This window comes from Aricia agestis, chromosome 22, assembly GCF_905147365.1.
Source record: "Aricia agestis chromosome 22, ilAriAges1.1, whole genome shotgun sequence".
NCBI lineage: Eukaryota > Metazoa > Arthropoda > Insecta > Lepidoptera > Lycaenidae > Aricia > Aricia agestis.
The window spans coordinates 5,823,578-5,843,543 of NC_056427.1; the positions used below are offsets into that span (position 1 = coordinate 5,823,578).

Below are 19,966 nucleotides of genomic sequence, written 5' to 3' on the forward strand. Positions count from 1 at the left end.
CAGGAGATCCCCAATCTTGGCCTACTGCCCTACGACCTAAATTCTGTCATTTCATGTAAAGTAACCATTAATAAGAAACAAGTCGTCCTTGAAAAGGTATGTCAAGCAGCCCTTAAGCTCAACCTTGCCCTTTTTAACAAGTTTTTATTTCATTTAATAAAAATCATATTTAATATTCCAATAAAGATTTTATCGCAAATAAAATATTTACATCGATGGTGGCCGCAACTTATGCCGAAATCGATTGGCGGATCTCTACATTTACATCAAAAAAAAATCGTATGTCCTTTCATGGGATACTAAGTATCTTTATAGACTCTATATAGAATCTATATAGAAACTCTATATAGAATAGAAATATTTATAAAATCAGTTCAGGGGTTTCAGCGAAAAAAAGATAATTGATAGACAGACAGACAAACTATCGAATCTATAATATTTGTAAGGATTGTAAATAGGTAATAATGTTTACATTTTTTAAACTTTAAAAATATAATGGCCATAATAAAATTAGGTCGTCGACATAAAAGTCCCACGTTTTGTAGGTCTGGCGATAAAATTAATTATTCAAATTGTTTTGTTTTGAGTGTCCAGACACAACTAAATTAAAAATTATCAAGTGTGTTGTGTTACACATTCTAGGGGATCCGTTGTTGTATTCATTTTCCAAAAAAAAAGTCTGTCTTAATTTTTTTCAATTATAATGGCCGCTTTCTGAGGCTTGATAAAAGTCTGTTTAATCGTGTTATTGATTGCTTTATTGTTTGACGTTTAAATGAAATGCGCCATTGAATACATGAACTGCTGTCAAAAAACCTCACAAAATTAAAATAAATACTTAAATATAATTTTCAATTAGACTAGAGCCCTGTATAATATTATTGTAACATCTATTGCAACGGTACTTTCTGCAAATAAATGATTCTTATTCTTATTCTGGTGTCCTTTCCTGGGACTCAAAGTATCTAAAAACCAAATTTCATTAACTCGTTTCAGCGATTACGCATAAAGAGCGAACAGACATACTTTCACATTTATTTCTCAAATCTCCAGGATTCCTTGTCCTGTATTAATCCATCTTACTTTAGCAGAATCTTTTCTTGTCTGCGGAACCCTAAAACCAATTAGAACAATGACAGCTGTCTTTTGGATGACACCGGAAGACGCCCATTGCGGGGTCTTAGGTCACTAGGACGAGAATTAGATGCACCAGTTACTTGTTGACCTAAGGATAAAGGAGTCGAAGATAAAGGGCAATTGTTTTCTAATAATATATTTAGATAAGTTTTATTCATACTCATATAAGAATAGCTATCTTTCTGTAACAATTTCACGCTTAAACCATTGAACTGGTCGGGATGAAAATGAAAAATTGATGAAATGGATATAATTTGAGTCCTAGGAAAGGACATACAATAGTTTTTGCAATCGAAATGTTCCGCGCTATAAAATAATGTTAGTGCAACATTAGGTAGGAATAATTCATAAATTAAAGAATCTTTAAATTATTTAACGGTAAGTAGGTACAATAATTATCAGAAACTTTGTGCAGACATCCAGCTAAAATGCCTAAGTGGTAACAAACGTACAGGGGATCCTTCGATCGCAGAATCTTGGAAATCTATTGTTATTCTATTGCTGTCCCGCTCACCGGTGAGCTTATGGGGGTTGATAGGTTAAATATTCTATACTTATCTAGTCTTTTCGAATCGTGAGTGCAAGCGAAGCAGCTATGAATATTGTATTCATGTAGTACACCGGATGGTAACGTCTGTGTATATCTCCATATACTTACTAATAAATGCGAAAATGTGTCTGTCTGTTACCTTTTCACGCCTAAACCGCTGAACCAATTTAGATGAAATTTCGTATGGAGATCGATGAGAGACGAGAAAAACATAGGGTAGTTTTTGTCGCGGAAAAATGTACGGTTGCGCGATTAACGACGTAGTTGCTAGCGTCATTTATTGCTCTTAATTGAGTACTAGGTGCGCGACTGTACATTTGTATAAAAACTTTCAATGTCCTTTACTGGGACTCAAAGTATCTACATATCAAATGACGTCTAGATAGTTTCAGTTATTTAAGAGTGAAGAGGTTACACACAAACACACATTTACACCAATAATAATGTATGGTGGGGATGTAAAAAACATCCATCTTCATTAAGGCAATTATTTCGATTGGAATTCGAAGCTTTTTAACCCTTTTGTAAAAAGTACAATCTGTCAACCTTAATTACAGCTGTCAACGTCAAATAACTGTCACTTCCGTAAACACCGTCCCCGATCCGTGTAATAACCTAAAAGGTTTTTTGTCTGTGACATAATCCTGATAAACATCATGACTAGTCACGATTTTGGTTTTCTTTATGGATGATATGATACTAGATGCTATGTTTAATCTTTATGAACATTCCTTAAGCCTTAAATGATCATCTGATTTAGTAGTGGATAAAATTAAAGGCGGTAAAAAGTTGGTCCTTCGAGCCGGATCGTATGATTTTAGAATAAAAGTATATTCTGTTAGTTACTGGTCTTTTGTTCATTATGTTTTCATGATGGCTTATTTTCATTGGTCGATAGGCCCCGCATGCGGGATGCGGGAGATTTCTGAAACGCATGCCACAGGGCCCGCATGCGGGGTGCGGGAGATTTCTGGAACGCGTGCCACATGACCCGCATTCGGGGAACCGTTTTCATTAGTCGATAGGGCCCGCAGGGCTGGGGAGAACCTCTGTGTTCGTCGCCAGTTACAGACGTTCTTGCCATGGAACAACAATTGATGTTACGCGGAGCAATTTTGACTGTATGTGATTTATCGAAGAAGAAACTATTAGCGTCACTGAAGGAAAAGAGAAAAAGATTTTGGGTGCGAACTTTACTGAAAAATAGAAACAGGCATGGCGCGTCAGAAACATTGTGTAAGGAGTTACAATTGCATTTGGAGTGTGATACAGTAGAAGATCATGATAATTTTTTTAGATTATCTAATAACTTATTTGAAGATTTATTAAATAAAATAGAAACACGACTTCAGAAAAAAGACAATCAATTTCATGAGGCATTATCTCCAAGATCTAATTTGCAGTAGTATGGCGGCCATTGGGAACTGTCGAAAACACAGCGGAAACGTGGCAACTCGTGTCCCGCAAGCTGTATATCGACCGATGAATTTCATTGGTCGATTTCACGGTCGGTATAAAGCATGCGGGCAATCCCCGCAGGCGGTGTAACGAACACGTATCGACTTGTAACTTTCATTGGTCGTTATCTCGGCTGCGGGGACTACCCGCATGCTGTATAACGAACGAGTTAACGACCAATGAAAATGAGCCATGACACAAGTTTAAATAGTGAAAGCAAATTAGCCACATTTCTTATTCTGTTATCTATACTTTATTAAATTGTATTTATTTTGTTGCAGGTAGCACAACAGATCTAACACCTACGCTAATCGGGATCTACGACTCTCTTCTAGAACCAGCCAAGAGTCTGAAACCAGACGAAATCCGCTTGGAAACAGCCAAAGATGCAAGAAACGATCCTCCAGTAAGAGAAACCATGCTGGAACAAAAAGAGAGTGTTGTGTTCGCTAGCCCACCGAAAGACCCCTCCAAAATTGCCGGCAGCATAAAACTACCCATCGCAACAATCAACAAAAGTTCTCTGTACTCAATACGAACTAAAAGTGATAAAAATGGTGCTATAGAAGTTAGTGAAAGTAATAAAGAAGTGAAAGACGTTCAAAAAGTAAAACAAGACACATTTGATAACCTGTCACCTAATGTTAAACGCATAATATCAAGCAGTGGAGCCACGACTTTGAAATTCCAGAAGAAAACAATGACTGTTGGTAGATCTTCGACCAGACGGTGTAATATACCTCTGGTGGGTGCGACGTCTAAGATATCGCAGTCTGGCGTAGAAATACTACCATCTGTAGAGATACATGATCATCCGAGCACTTACAAAGCAGCAGAATCTCCAGCTAAAGAAAAGGAGACAAAATTAAACGAACCAGTAACAAAAGTGGATGATTCTCCAGCGAAAATAATACCAGAGTTTAGAATAGAAGAGGAACAAACAACGTATGATGTTCCTACGAATAACAGACCAGCAATATACGACGTGCCGACTGCGTGTAAAACAGCATTCGAATCGTTGTCTCTACCATTCATAGATCAGTCTATAGAGCTATCCATGGCAACAGATAGAGAATTCGACACAAAACTACAATCTAAAGACAATTCACCACAGAAGCCTGAAAAACCAGTAACGCCAGAATCATCTCCAGCGAAAATCCCAAAAACGGCAGCTAGATCAAACAGTCTACGCAAAGAAATCACCACTCAAGATTCTAGAAAGTTACTTAAGAATCCATACCCAGAAACGGTTGGATCAACTGGGAATCTCAAACTTTCTCAAGAGAAGGAAGTTAGACTGAATCCTGCTATAGAAGTTACTAGACCTCTATCTATGAGCTCAATAGCATCTTCTAGTTCAACTTCTAGCAGTGGTGTGCAGAATAAAGGAGTCAATTCTGCCTATCTAGCTTCTATCGAAAGTCTAGATGATCACAGTGATGTTGACATAACTTCGGCGAATAGCAATAATTTTGTTAATGGTATCCTGAAGAGCGAAGACAGAAGTGAGAACTCAAGTAAGTATGGTTTTATAGTTTGTAGAACAATAACATAGAGATGTGGAAAAATATAACTACCGTTCTTAGAGACGAATGTTAATTATTTAACTGCAATCAAATGAATATTTGACATGAGCCATTATTTGTCAGACTCTTCATTTAATACACTTAAGTAATTAATATTCGTCATTAAGTGCGGCAGTAAGCATACGAAATCAATTCATAGCTAAATTCTGAAACCTAAATTCTGTATTATTTAAAATCCCACCAAAAACATAAATGTAAAAAAGAAGAGCCAAGTTCAATACAAACATTATGATTGTCTATGCACTTCGCCGTAAAAATAATGGAGATCTAAATGAGTCCCAAGTTCTATGGAAAATCGAAATATGTTTTAAAGGAATCAAATAACATTATGAACAAATAATATATTTAAAATTAGGATTTCAAGAAAGAATTTGGGGACAAAGTAGACTTTGATTCAAATAATTGCAAAGCCTTATTTTCAACAAGTATTATGAGTTATGACTTAACAATGCATTATTTCGTACCTCATTATTCTGATTACACAATAGTTCTTTGTTAAAAAATCCTTGAGGCATGCCATCTCAGTTAATCATGAAATTATTTTGCAGTGTTGTAAACTTTTGCGTCTAACAATTTTGATCCAGTTTTAACCTTGACTGCTGAAGAAGGATTATGTTTTTAGCTTTTTTGTTTTTGTATTGTTCAAGTTTTTGCCAAGGCCTAAAGACTTAACGGTTCAACGGATTTTCAACCGACGAAAGAAGTCGTTTATAAATATTTTTTATGTACATGATCATGCATGACTTTTTATATAGTTGGCCGATTTTGCTATTTTTACACCTTTGAGACTTAAAAGCAAAGGTTCTTAATTTGAAAATTTTGACGTTCTTACCTAATTTCTTTTCTCTTTCAACTGAATCTACGTTCTTACTTCTTACCTCTCTTTCTTCTCTCCAGGACAGAGTATAGTCGACGAGATGGCAGGTCTCTCCCAGTTGGAGCGGGTCTGCGCTGAAATCGTTCAAACTGAGAACGTCTATGTGGAGGACTTGAGACAAGTTGTTGAGGTGAGTTTTTTTTAATTTGCTGTGAGGTGGATGCTGAGTTTTTTTTCTTTATTTAAAGGCCTTACATCGTAAGATTAAGTCGGCCTATGCTGAGATTTTACCTCAAATATTGTTGGATGCTTAGTTTTGCCCGAAAATCAAGCCTAAAATCAGGATAATATTGTCCAAATAAATAAAATCGACGCGGGGATTGAACCTTGTGGGTTTGAAAGCCTATCTTAAAACCACTAGACCTAGAAGGGTATGCCTAGATTACCTTTTAGTACCTTAAGACAATTTTGTTTATGGGTAGACCAAAATTACTATTTAAAGTCAATGTTAGTCGTGATCTGTTGACTGAAAATTGGAATTGACATAACTTGACCAAGTTGCGTAGCTGTCTATGCTACTTTTCTGTTCGTATTTATAATAATTTTTAAATTTGGCATCGCATTTTCAAATAAATAGTTGCATCTCACTTCCACACCTATTTCTCTCCCTTCCGGTAGCTGTTTGTTTAACCTACTGCATTTCCGTGCCTTTGAAATAAGTAGATTTCGTAACGCTGTTTAGAGTACCTTTTCTAACTGACTGTTGACTCCATTTTGATTTTAAAGCATGCTTAACTTTCCCTTACATGATTTGTTTTAAATAAAATGCCTGTATCATCATTATCTTCAATTTCTCGAACTTGCATAATTTTCGGCCTAAATCAGAAACCTCTAATTTTTCGTCGACCTCCTTACTGACAGTAGTGACAGATCATCAATTCGCAAACGTCACCATGGCAACTGTAACCATGGCGATTGGCGACGCGTCCCACTGACCCAAAGACCTAACTGCAGTCTTAATCAATATTTAAATTACTTCGGACATGCAACAGTCTCGCGAATTCATTACGAAATTGGCGCCAAGCGGCCATCTTGTCTGGATTTTTAACGTCGGGGCCAGATTTTTGGGGCAACAGAGAAATTAGTGCTAAACACACTATGTCGAATTTCCGCGGCGGAAGTTCGGCTTGATTCCGCCTGCAATGTATTTTAACCTGCTGATGACACACCATGCCGAAATTACGTCGCGTTATATTGTATGCGTAGCGCATTGCTGACGTAATCATGTCGAACTTCGGCTGCGTATTTTCGGCCTAGTGTGCTTAGACTTAGGCCTGTTTCACAACTGCCTGATAAGTGCTGAATAGACTATCCACCACTTAACTTGACAGATGAAGTATGGAGAATCTGTCAAAAAAGTTGTGGATAGCCTATTCGGCACTTTATCAGAAAGTGGTGAAACAGACCCTTAGGCCTCAGATTTGTCTGCTACAAGAGCCTGGCAGACAATTGGCGTTTAACTAGTACTACTGACTACATTACGCCCGCAACTCCGTTGCGCCAAAATTCGTTTATCGCGCGGAAACCGTACATTTTTGGGATAAAAAGCATTCTGTGTCTTTTCCCGGGACTCAAAGTATCTCCATACCAAATTTCATCAAAATCCGTTCCGTGGTTTAAGCGTGAAGAGGTAGCAGACCGATAACTATTATCGGTTATAGATATATTGATAATAATAATTGGGTAGTATTTAATCGAGTGACTGTAAATTACAGTTTTAGGTGTCAAAATTACTAAATTTGGGTTACAGAATTACTATTTGAGCGACTGAAGGTGAGCAACTTAGAAATTATTTATTTGAGTTACTTAAAATACAAAATGAGCAGCTTTATAATTTTTGAGCGACCTAATATCTGTTTGAGTGCCAATGTTACGTACTGCATTTTTTTCAATATTTGACAAATGTAATTTTTATACTGAGCGGTATTTTATCTTAAATGAAGTGTTTCGAATACCAAAAACCACTTTGAAAAATACACTAATGAGCAGAGTATAATGAGCTCACATTAAAACAAAAAAAATGAATATGAAATAACTATTTGATGAAACATTTTTATTCAGGGACTACTACGGACAGGGATAGAACAATTTTTTTTATTACTATCAAGCAAATTTTTGTGAGTAGCTTCATTTGGATAAGAGGAACAACCATTTTATATGTGAAAAAAAGTGGTAGCTAACAAAGATAGAAAGGATTTCATACTTTGATTTGATGATCCCAAAATATGTATTGTTCTATTTATAAGAACTTAAATTATTTTACCCAACGATTTAGAGGGGCTGGGGAGGAGGGGGGAGGGGGTAAACCCCGTTTATATATATAAATCATTAATAAATTACACAAATTATAATCCTTAACGGAACGTCAAAGAAATGGGTAAAATTTTAATGACGACCTATACCAAAAAAAAAAAACAACTGGCTTCAATTATGATTCGACGGAGCCCCGCTACGCAGGGCTCCTACTTCTGGGTGGTTTAGAAAAAAATAACCACGATGGCTAAGGCGGGAGCTTCACTGCGCTACGCTCCCGCCTTAGCCATCTAACCTGACCCAAAAAAGTCGTATTGGTCCGCAGCCCAACTCACCTGACTGCATCGAATCGTCGCCCCGCCCCCATTCGAATTCACACGCATTTTACAATATGTAATTTTAATTAAAACACGTATCAAAATATAAAATACAAAGCCTCAAATAGAATATCCGTAACCAATTATCATAAACAAAGCAGCTCACAAAAGTTTGCTCAAAACGAACTTTTTAGTAGCTCGTAATAAATAACCTCACTTAGAAAAAATTGAATCTATATTTAATATTGAAGTTGCCCGCTATGTATTTCCAGTCGCTCACTTAGTAATACAGTCGCTCGGATAGAATTTTAATATCTGAAATAGATTAATCGCAATCCACATTTTGTAAGCTCGTTCTGGATTTTATTATAAATCAATATTAGTCGTAGTATTAGTTTATTTTTCGCTTAGTCACATTAATACCGCTCATGTTATTAAAACAGTATGTCCGGCATCAGTCGCAAAGTAATTTTTTATTCGCTCGTTTTATTATTTCCCATAATAATTGATTGATAAGAAAGTTTTTTCGATTTAAAAAATCTTTCTAATTATTTTTGTTACAGTTTTCGCGTTAATTATTTAAATTAAATCATCTGAAAATAATTATCTAATTAACCCTAACAAATTGATTTTAACTTTCTTTTTCTAACTAAAACCAGTAAGTGCATTTTTGTAGGTACGGAACCAAAGCAAATCTGACGTGCACTTGTCAGTTTTTACCAAGACATTTTTAAACCCCGACAAAAACAAAGGCATGTTACAAGTTTTACGTGTCTATCCGTGTGTCTGTCAGTGGTATCGTAGCATCCAAACGAATGGATGGATTTTGATCTTTTTTTGGTCCAAAGAATTTGTCGGTTCAATATTATTCTGGTTATCGACATTTATTAGAGATTTAGAATCGGGAATTGTTTGATTTATAATGATTATAGCGATACTGCATCAAAACTATAATAATATTATAGAAGTAAGTATTTTAAGTGTAGCAGTCATCTGGTTGAATCGGCTATTGGATTGAATGACTAGCGAATTCATTGAATGAAATAATTTAATATTTTAATGACTAAAGACCAACTCTTCGAGTCGTTGATTGTAACGTTTTACATCAAAACTAAAGCCAACTTGTCAAACTCAAGTCGTTGACTGTAAATTAAATGGATTCATTCAGTGAATTAGCTAGTCATTCAATCAAATAGCGAATTCAACCAGATGACTGCGAGTTGCGACATACATAAGACATTGTAATATTTTAGAAATTGTATTATTAAGTAGAATCACGGTTCAGATACCGAAATATTTGGGACTGCAGTCTGCATCAGCTACCCATACCATAAACAGAACAAAAATACAACATGCATTGAGCCAGATATAGAAACGCACATGTGGCTAAGTGGGATCATTGTAAGACTTATCTACACTACTATTATAAAGAGGAAAGATTTGATTGTTTGTTTGTCTTGAATAGGCTCCGAAACTACTGGACCGATTTGAAAGATTCTTTTTACCATTGGAATCCTACATTAATTCTGCTGAACATAGGCTAAATTTTATTTTGGAAAAAATAGGGTTCTGTAAGATATTTGGGATTTTCGGACGCAAGGTGTAAAAAATCAACCAGAAATGTTACCTTTTTCGCGTACGCTGCCTAAACTATAAAAGATAGAACCATAAAATGTTCAACGTAATTGTAGATCTTTTAAATATCTACAAAAAAGTCCGCGACACACTATACCTATCTATGTTGAGTGAGGCACAATAACCATTTTTTTATTAAAAAATCTTGAAATGTTTTTGGACTACATTTAAATGCCTTTATTTTACTCATGGCATTAATTCTTATCAAAATAAATTATTTCATTACTAAGTACAGTTAATGTAGATAATATTTGGTCTTTGAATGGATAAAATTTGACGTTTGGTTTTAATGTTATGGCCAATGATATTCTATGTTACTAAGTATTTTAGAAACTCATTGGTTATGGCGAAATTAATATATTACGATTTCTGCTGCACGTTGCGAATTGGGCGTCGTCAAGGCGCGCCGCGCGGGTGTGCTCGTCCGGAGAGTCCACGTAAATATTAATTATTATTACCTCGATCATGGGAATCGCAGACACAATAGATTTATAATATAATAGTTATGCGACAGCCGGGTGCCGCTTCATTGATGGGATAATATTATAGTGCTTCATTAATTCATTACGTTTTGAATGACTATTATTTTTGAGTGCTATTATAATTAATTTCTATAACTATAAATCTCCAATAGCGGCAGCCGGCTGCCAGCATAACAATTATTGAAGATCTATTGTGTCTGCGATACCCACGATGTCTGCGATACCCACGATGCCGATGGAAGTATAATTAATGCATATTTTTATTTAAATCTACACTATTTCTGCTGAACATAGGCTGTAGCCTATAATTATTTAATGAGAGAAAAAAGGGAACCGTATTAACATTAATGTTAATTGTGTAAAAAAACTACCAAAATATTCCATATATTGTAAGCTTTATAAATTATAGACTCAAAGTGATGTACTAGAGTCTTAGTCTCCCATTAAATTCTATACAAGAAACACCATAATTATGCACTCTTTTTTTTAACATGGGAAATGCTTTACGCATCCCCGGCAAATTGGCGATATCGGCCGGAGTATGCCTCTTGTAGTCTACCCACTAAAACCCCATGGTGCTCCACTCCTCGCTTAAGAGGAGTCCACACCGCCCTTTTTTCCATACAAACGTTGTCCCCTGTTTCCTCTCTGGATAATGCTAGTAAGAGTTATAATTTTTTTCCTGAATATCTACGGCCACTAATACAATGTCCCTATGTTTTGTTTTTTTTCATAATTTAATTATTAAATAAGATATGAACGTTCAAAAACCCAAAAAATTGGCCAGATTTTCCGCTGTGTTCAAACGTCCAGAAAACAGATTTGACTAGATTATACAAAAAAAAGCAAAACATAGGAACACAGCTCAAGCCTTTTTTTAATCTTTAATGAAAAAAGTACTTAAATCGGTTAAGTTTTGGAGAAGGAATCAGGGGACAACGAATCGTTGATTTTCTGGATTTTCTGCAGTTGTCTCTATCGCGTTCTGCGGTATAGGCTTGAGGTAAGGGAGACAGCTATAGATATTACACGTACTTTTTTTTCATTTCTCTAGCCCCTGGTGTATCCTCTTAACATCAACGTAAAAGTCCGCGATATCGTATGTCTGACTATTACAATTATTATCCTACTTTTTAATCTAAAAAAAAAATATCCACAGCCGAACATATAACCTCCTCCTTTTTGGAAGTCGGTGAAAAATATGCGATAGTAACGTTGCGCCGGTGCCCGGTACAAACCAGGCCAAATTACTTACCAGCTATAGCTTAGTTAGTATTTACCAGATTTAATAATAATAATTGAATTATATTTTAATCAAGTGTAACAATAATTATCCCAACCATTACATTTACCACGTTTACTTAATCACGTTTACTTTAACATAAAGATTGACTAAGAAATAAAGATTGAAAAAAAAAAAAATTAAAAATCAATGTCCACCCGTGCGAAGCCGGGACGGGCCGCTAGTTTTAATATATAAGCATCCATAGATAATGCATTTAAAAATGTTTGGTATGATCTACTAGATCGGTGGTTCTTATTGCAGTCTATCACAGCACACAAAATCAAAATGGTTGATATTTTTTTAGTTTCCATTTTTTACTTGAAAATAATTCGTCGATCTTTTCACCAAACGATCTTTAACTTTACCTGACATTTGACAACATGATGAGAAAGCTCGGCCTTATCTAAGTATTTAGTGAAAGTATTATCATGCTAATTAGTCACGAGGTAATGAGCGGTGACAGTCACCTGATTGTAGGAACACAGGTATTAAAGCGCATTTTTACCTTACTACGGCTTTCATACGTTTTAGCTATAGCAGTTCTCGAGATACAGCCTGGAGACGGACAGACAACACAGTCTCAGCAATAGAGTCCCGTTTTTACCCTTTGGGTACCTACCCTAAAAAGAAATTGTTCCTAAAAAATAAGCGCCACTTAATAACTTTTTTGGCGCCTAAAAGTTAATAAACAATAAAAAAGTAAGTATAAAAAATCATCTTTATTCTGTTAATTGAGATGAAAGACCTCCCATTTTGCTAAGTTATAATAAACTAGCCCCTATTACTATCATCATTACGACATTCTAACAAGTTATGAGTTCATTTTATATTAGTGTCTATTGTCAAGTGAAATTAAACCTTAAAATTTAAATAAATAGGATAGAGCTCAAAACGTTATTTATTGCTATGGACCATCGATATTTCTGTCAAACGAAACTAAAACTTATGCCACTGTAACAGAGTGGAAATGTTAGCTAACGGTTTCACCTAATAGGGTGGGTTTTTGTACGATTAAGTTTATAGTCTATGCCTAATACGTCGGATTTAAAGAGCTTCCCGGATTTGAATCTGGAACGCGGCATCTTTTTCAATATGGCGAATAAAATGGCTTCCGTGTTTTCTTTTATTGAGACTTGAGAGGCAATGAAATGTTTTAGATCTTTTTTAAGTTACAAAAGTCAAATTAAAAAAGGTTTAGTCAATTAGCCATCTATAGCTGGGCAAAGTGTTGTCTATTTACGTCCATTCTCAAAGTTATCAAGACAGACAGAGCGAAATTAAATAGCAGGGTTCCCTATTGCGCAGTAAAGAACCACATCTTCAAATAATTATTACTGTCGAACCCTGAAAACGAATAGATTGTCCTACTAATAATTAACAAGCCGCAACATAATATTATACTTAATTCCTGTACGTTCCCTATACATTGTAGTTGGTATCTAAACATTGATGTATGTTACACATAATATGGATGAGTCTAACTGTAAACTACCCACGCCTACAGAACCGGATCATCGGGAACATATAAATTATAATTATAGACTAGAGACGAAATCCATACCAATATTCTAAATGTGAATGTGTCTGTCAGTTTGTGCCTGTTACCTCTTCACAGTAAATAGCTACAAAACTTCATAACAACAAAAGTTCGACGCAATTTCAAAATTGAAAATCGAATTAAGAATGGTGTGCAAATTCTAAACTATATTTAATAATTAAAAAAAATCAAAAACCGAACGCTTGGGTTTTTCAAAATGGCGACCATAATGTTGCCAGTTGGTTTCGTTTCCTGTAATTCTGCACTCTCGTTCTGGAGTTTTCGTGTTTTATGTTTGGAAAACTGTCCACTCGGCACTCATACAGGTTTTGCCGGTTCCATCCATTGTTATGGTCGTGTAGGATTACATTTGAATAGAGACGTACAATATAGTCAGTGGGTTGTGTAAAGAAAGCAGCTAGGCATGTTTTGTTATGTCGTTTTGATTTATAACTGTTATTAGCTTTATCTTTGAACTGTTTTTGGCCAAAATAATAATCATTTCAAACCTATGGTGAAGTCCTAGGTGGCTTTCCGATCCTCGCAGCAAGTGACCGCTAAAGTAAATATATTCGATACTAGATGAGCCGTCAATTTAATTATTGTAAATTACTTCCTTCCCTGGACTTCCACGATTATTTTAACACTAAAATAAGCCAAATCGTCCTCGGGTTTTTTGCGAGGCTAACAATATTTAAAATTATTTTTTATTTATACAAGACGACTAGCCAGGCGCCCGCAAATCGTTTGTAACGCGAGAACCGTAAAATTTTCCAGGATAAAAATATCATATGTCCTTTCCCAGGACTCGAACTATCTCCATACCAAATTACAGCGAAATCGGTTGAGCTGTTTGGGCGTGAAGAGGTAACGGCCTGACAGACAGACACATCTTTCTCATTTATAATATAAGTAGGTATGGATAATTTTTATCAAAATCGGTACAGCGGTTGCTGATGATGATGATGACCACAGCCTCATGTTACAGCTTTCATTACACCGAGCATTGCCGTTTGTTATTTTACACCACTGTAAAGGAGCTTTCTCACTGGTATAACTGTCGCTGTCGCGTTTGTGACTTGTGAGTTGTGACAGATTTAAAAGTATCCATTAATAAAAAACTAGAAGATTGTTTAGTCAGCATTTACGAATTTGTTTAAAAAAACGTCTATATTAAAGTAAAATAAATTCATGTTATTCAAAAAATTCAAAAAAGTTTTTCAGGGGTCATTAATTTTATTAGGGATTTTAAAATCAAAGAAATTTAGGGATATTTACGATGTTTAAACAATTTTGTTAATAGTTTTGTAACAGTAAAGACAAATTTGTAATCGTCATTTAATTTTGCTAACAGGTAAAAAATAAACGTCTTCTGAAGTAATGAATAAAGTGCGTGCCACCCAAGAACTGCTCCTGAAATTACCAACATGAATTTGCTTTAGCTTAGAATTCGCCAAAGCGTAAGGTGCTTTACAAATCATTTACCATTTAACGACCCATATTTCAACGCGAATATAAACTTTAATTCGATAACGTAGGGTTCAACATCGTGGGAGTAAAATGTGAGGTACACCACAATTTTACGACGGAGGTCAGTAACATTACTACCTTTTGTTTGAAGTAGGTAAATAATCCCGGACAGGTAGTGGGTTCGCATTTATCGCTTTACATGAGCATTGTTCTAACACTCGATACGGTACATAAATTAAACGCAGTAACTTTTCTGTGTTGTGCCAGAAAATCAGGTGTACGCTCTGTTGGTTGGCAGTCTAAGGCCCAATTTTGTTAATGCTCGAATTACTATCACGTTAACGTTACCTCTTTCGTTTTTCATATGAATGAAAGAGACATGACATTTTAACAAGCACTAACGCACGTTGGTGAAATTAGGCCTAAAGTTAGCCTTCCGATCTTTTGCAGCAAATGACCGTGACCGACAAAAAATCTAAAATGCCACTTTATGACCTTTATGAGTTTTTATAGCGACCCATGCCGCAGCTGCTTTGTAATGGCCTAGGGCAAAAAGAAACCTATAGCCTAGGTCATAAAGTGGACAAACAGCCTCATTCGTACTGTTCGTTCCCTAACGAACGAACAACGTGACGATATACACAAGACTCTACATTATAATGATTGAGAATTTGGTTCTTAATTGAGCTTTATTCACTAACTTTTACGTGGGAGAGCCATGCTTCGGCACGAATGGGCCGGCTCGACCGGAGAAATACCACGTTCTCACAGGAAACCGGCGTGAAACAGCGCCTGCGCTGTGTTTCGCCGAGTGAGTGAGTTTACCGGAGGCCCAATCCTCTACCCTATTCCCTTTCCTACCCTCCCCTATTCCCTTCCCTTCCCATCCCTACCCTCCCCTATTACCCTATTCCCTCTTCAAAGGCCGGCAACGCACCTGCAGCTCTTCTGATGCTGCGAGTGTCCATGGGCGACGGAAGTTGCTTTCCATCAGGTGACCCGTTTGCTCGTTTGCCCCCTTATTTCATAAAAAAAAAAAAAAAAAAAAAAAAAATAACTACATGTTAAGATGCGTTACAAGCGGAAAAGTTCTATTTTGCTATTACCAATAGAAATATTTTCTGGAAAGGTATTTTACTAATTATTCTTGTTTTCTCTCGTTCTAGGGCTACCTTCATGTTTGGAGACGAGAGGCGACGTTCTCTGAAGACGAGCTGTCAGAGCTGTTCAACAACATTGAAGATATTTACGCGTTTAATAGGTGAGATACTTTCAATTGTAATTTGTTTAAAATATCACAAACCAAATATTTTTTTATATATAGCTACAGATATTAGTACAAGCTATAGCCTTTTCCGTCTCCCAAAGTATCTCCATACACATAAGACATACATACATATAAAATACATTTTTTTTTTACATTAAATCTGTTGATCAAACAACATTATTTTAATTATTTTAAATTTGACGACCTCCGTGGCTCAGTTGGTGGGCTGTTGGTAGCGCAAGCCTGGGGTCGCGGGTTCGAATCCCGCCGACAGAACAAAAAGTTTTTCAAAAGTTCCTGGGTCTTGGATGTGTATTAAATATGTGTATCATTTAATAAAAATCTTAAATATATGTATAGTATATGTATTAAATATATTTCCGTTGTCTGGTTATTTTTATGTCATTCTACCAAAAGTTCAGTACGAGTACATACTAAATCACGATTTTACAATTCTTTCTACTTTAAAAATCTTTTATTATACGTATAGCATAACTAATGGACTAGTTAAAATCCTTATTTGGAAATAACAAATAACCTTTTAAGGTAAATTAATTTCAACATTAACATAAAGCTTATCACAAGTCACGCGTTTGCGGCGCGTCGTTAGCGGCGGTGTACAGGGGTCTTTATCTGCCCCTATCATTGATCCATAGGGGGATTTGCAGAGATGTATTTTGTTCTTTTTTTATTTGGCTAGCAAATTTTTGTTGCATACTGTGGTAATTTCAATAGTTTTATCTTTTATTTTCTCAACGACGAACTTTAGTATATAAGTTGCTAATATAAATGTAAAACTGTTTGTGTAATATTATTACCTCTTCACTTCATCGTTACTTCTATCTGAACTTAATCGCTAAACCAATTTGGATGAAATTTAGATATACTTTTAGTCCCGGCAAACGCCGTGTGTTTTGTAACGTGAAAAACTGTAGTGTGCGTAGGTACGAACTGTAAGAGTTAAGACCAACTCGTCATGTCGTTGACTGTAACGTTTAACGTCTAAAGGTCTTCACTCTTCAACCGTAAATTAAACGATTTCATCCAATGAATTCACTAGTCATTCAATCAAATAGCAGATTCATTCGGATGACTGCGACATATACATACACGGTACCAAGGGCGTCGCCAGCCGATGGCGCAGGGGGGGGCAAGTTGACTTTACCTACTGCCCCCCCCCTAGGTACACCCATGTATATATTCTGTGACAGTACAGAGTCCAATGTGTAAAGCTACGAGGACGAGCTCTTGACTATGCAATAAGTTATTAACTTGTAAATAAGTTATAATAACATTGTATTTTTTTTAATTATCAGATTTTAATTATAGTGATCGTTGTTTGCATTATATTTGGCAACTTTTTTAGAAAATCTAGAAGGGGGGGCAGCTGCCCCTTTTTGCCCCCCCTGCACGATACGATTTACAATATTTCGAAGTTTAAGCTATTATATTTATAGCCCTACATATATAGGGATAGCCCTACATTATGGAATCCACCCCTACAAGGGTGCTACCGAGGGGTTGCTTTATCTGTAGGTTGTAAGATTGTGCCATTTGTAGATATGTAATTTGTTAAGTTGAACTTCCGCCGTTTTGAGTTGTCAATGATGATTCGAAAAAGGAACGTGTAAGATGGCGGATAATGTAAGCATGTTCGAAATTTAAAAACGTCGTCTAAACGATTTATTTTGTTACATTATTTATTTCACGAATCACGGACTAAGTAATAAAACTGCTATACTTAAGGCTTAGAGCTATAGAAGGTGTACTCCAGAATCCAAAATGTATTTTGTCGGAAAGATCAGAGTGCTCTTAGCAATATTAATATTCATCACTAGCAGCCCTCTCAATGCTGGAAAATCTGAGCTTATTTACTTCTCTTGCCTACTAGTTTCTTACGCCGGTTCTTCTCGCCGGGTTAGTGGATAGTTACGGAACCAGTGGTACAACAAATATTTTCAGAAATTTAGTTTTTCAATTAGTTTCTGAAAATATTTGTTTCTTTATTCAGAAATAAAATAACTTTTATTTATCTACTGCTCTTGGATTTATTTAATATTTTTTTCCAGGTCTCTCTGCACCGAACTCAATAGCTGCAAGCTCGACGCGACCTGCATCGCTCGATGTTTCGTCAATAACACCACAGGTTTTTATAATTATTTTTATTTCTTATTATAATGCCTTTGTGACTAGTCCCTTTTTTCTTGTGTGAGCACTCTCGTTACATAGGTGTGTTCTTTTACATTTTTGCTTTTCTTATATTTTCTGTTTCTTACATTTAATGTTTTTTCTTGGATTTGTTTAAATCTTTTATTGTTCGTAAAATACTCATTTTGTCTAGCTTTCATTTTTTAATTTTCTTTAATGTTTTTACAGGTTTCTCAGTCTACACCTCCTATTGCACCGGATATCCGCGCACTATGGAGAGGTTGGCAGCCCTGGCGTCGAAGCCGCAGAGCGCCCGGGAGTTTAGAGAGAGACAGATAGACCTGCGACATCCGTTGCCTCTCGCTTCTTACCTGTTGAAACCCGTGCAGAGAATTTTGAAGTATCATCTGTTGCTGCAGGTGTGTGATTTCACCCAAATTGGTTTAAAGTAGAAATTATCTGCCGCAAAAATATTAGAAATTAGTAATAAGTAAAAAATGCGTTGTTTTTAACTTTAACCCATCAATCTTCAAGCGGCGGTCGGCTGCCGCATAACAATTGAAAATCTATTGTGTCTGCGATACTCACGATGGATGTGTTAAATTCTATTGAAATATTTGTTTTTGACCTCTTATTTTTATAAATGATTTAAAATTTAAAACTCTATTACAATTCATTACACAAGAAGAAGACTTGATTTTACTGTGATTCGTTTTTTGGCTACTCCCCTTGAAGGCCAAAATAAAAAAAAAATACATACACGAACATAATATTGTAACCGATAACGCCCTCCCTTTTCAGAGTCGGTTACGAATCTCTCTTTTTTTCAGAACGTAGTGAAACAATGCGCGTCCAGCGACACAGAGTACGCACTGTCCAAGATGACAGGTATCGCCCAGCACATTGACGACATGAAGAGAAGACACGAACATGCTGTTAGAGTACAGGTGAGGTCTCATACTATAATAACTCACATACCGATTTCGGTGGCGGTGGTCGGTTTCATTGAAACCAGGCCAGTTACGCAGGAGTAATTTTATAGTGACCAAGTGTGTGCGCAGTACACAAGAGTGTTCTCATTTCCTTTACCTCATAACCCAGTGGGACTGGCGACCGACACGACTGGTGCGAGATCAGGATTCACATAATACACGTCAATTTATCGACCCGAAACTGCTATTTCTTCTTCTAAGAGCTACTTATACATTTGAGCATTACTTAAGTTTTAGGCTGGTTTTATAGTTAAGCGTTTCGGCAGCGCCGTCGGAGCGCCGCGCGTTCGAAGATGTATGGGGGTAGTAGTAGCGTTTTAAAGTCGCGCGCTTGAGCAGCGCCGTTCGTCCATACGTTTGTTACAGCTTTGAACGCGCGCGCTCCAACGGCGCTGCGAAACGCATAACTATAAAACCAGCCTAAAATTATGCTTCAGTATCCGATATTAAATATACAATTATTATTCATTTGTAACAATAATGATAACAAGAAATTGTAATCACTTCGTAGTAGACGTAGCTCAAGGATTCCTACAAGTATACAAAGAATGTATTTTCCGTGACAATAACAGTTGATCTGCATGATACCTCATTATTAATTCAATAAATAAAGAGAATCGATACTTATTCATTAGGTTTTAAGAATAAAATATGAAAATAGGGTTTCTTTGAAATAGTGTCTATTAACGGTCAGAGTTTCTACCTTGATGACCTGTTTTGAGGCATGTAGCCTGGATGTATTTTCATATTTTTGGCGAGCTGACATAAGAGTACTATAATTGATACATTTTATTAAATTAAAGAACAAAGGTTAATACAACACTGTAAGATTTTTTTAAAAAAGAACAATTTTCCACTTTCCTAAAAAGTTATCGTGCGAGTTTGTTTCGCTGGTTCTTCTCGTCAGCTTAATACCCGAACCGGTGGTAGTAGAAAGTTAAGTTACAAATCAATTTGGAAACATTTTTAATA

The 19,966-nt window shown here is 36.0% G+C and overlaps 1 protein-coding gene across 2 annotated transcripts in view; it reads left to right on the forward strand.

Moving 5' to 3' along the window:
* LOC121738080 overlaps positions 1 to 19,966 on the forward strand; it is an 89,047-nt gene that overhangs the window by 61,393 nt on the left and 7,688 nt on the right. For both annotated transcript variants that reach the window (XM_042129914.1, XM_042129915.1), the window contains exons 2-7: positions 3,427 to 4,662; positions 5,629 to 5,738; positions 15,754 to 15,848; positions 17,924 to 18,000; positions 18,231 to 18,421; positions 18,833 to 18,949. In XM_042129914.1, coding sequence (XP_041985848.1) covers positions 3,427 to 4,662; positions 5,629 to 5,738; positions 15,754 to 15,848; positions 17,924 to 18,000; positions 18,231 to 18,421; positions 18,833 to 18,949 — 1,826 coding nt within the window. The remainder of the gene's footprint in view (positions 1 to 3,426; positions 4,663 to 5,628; positions 5,739 to 15,753; positions 15,849 to 17,923; positions 18,001 to 18,230; positions 18,422 to 18,832; positions 18,950 to 19,966) is intronic.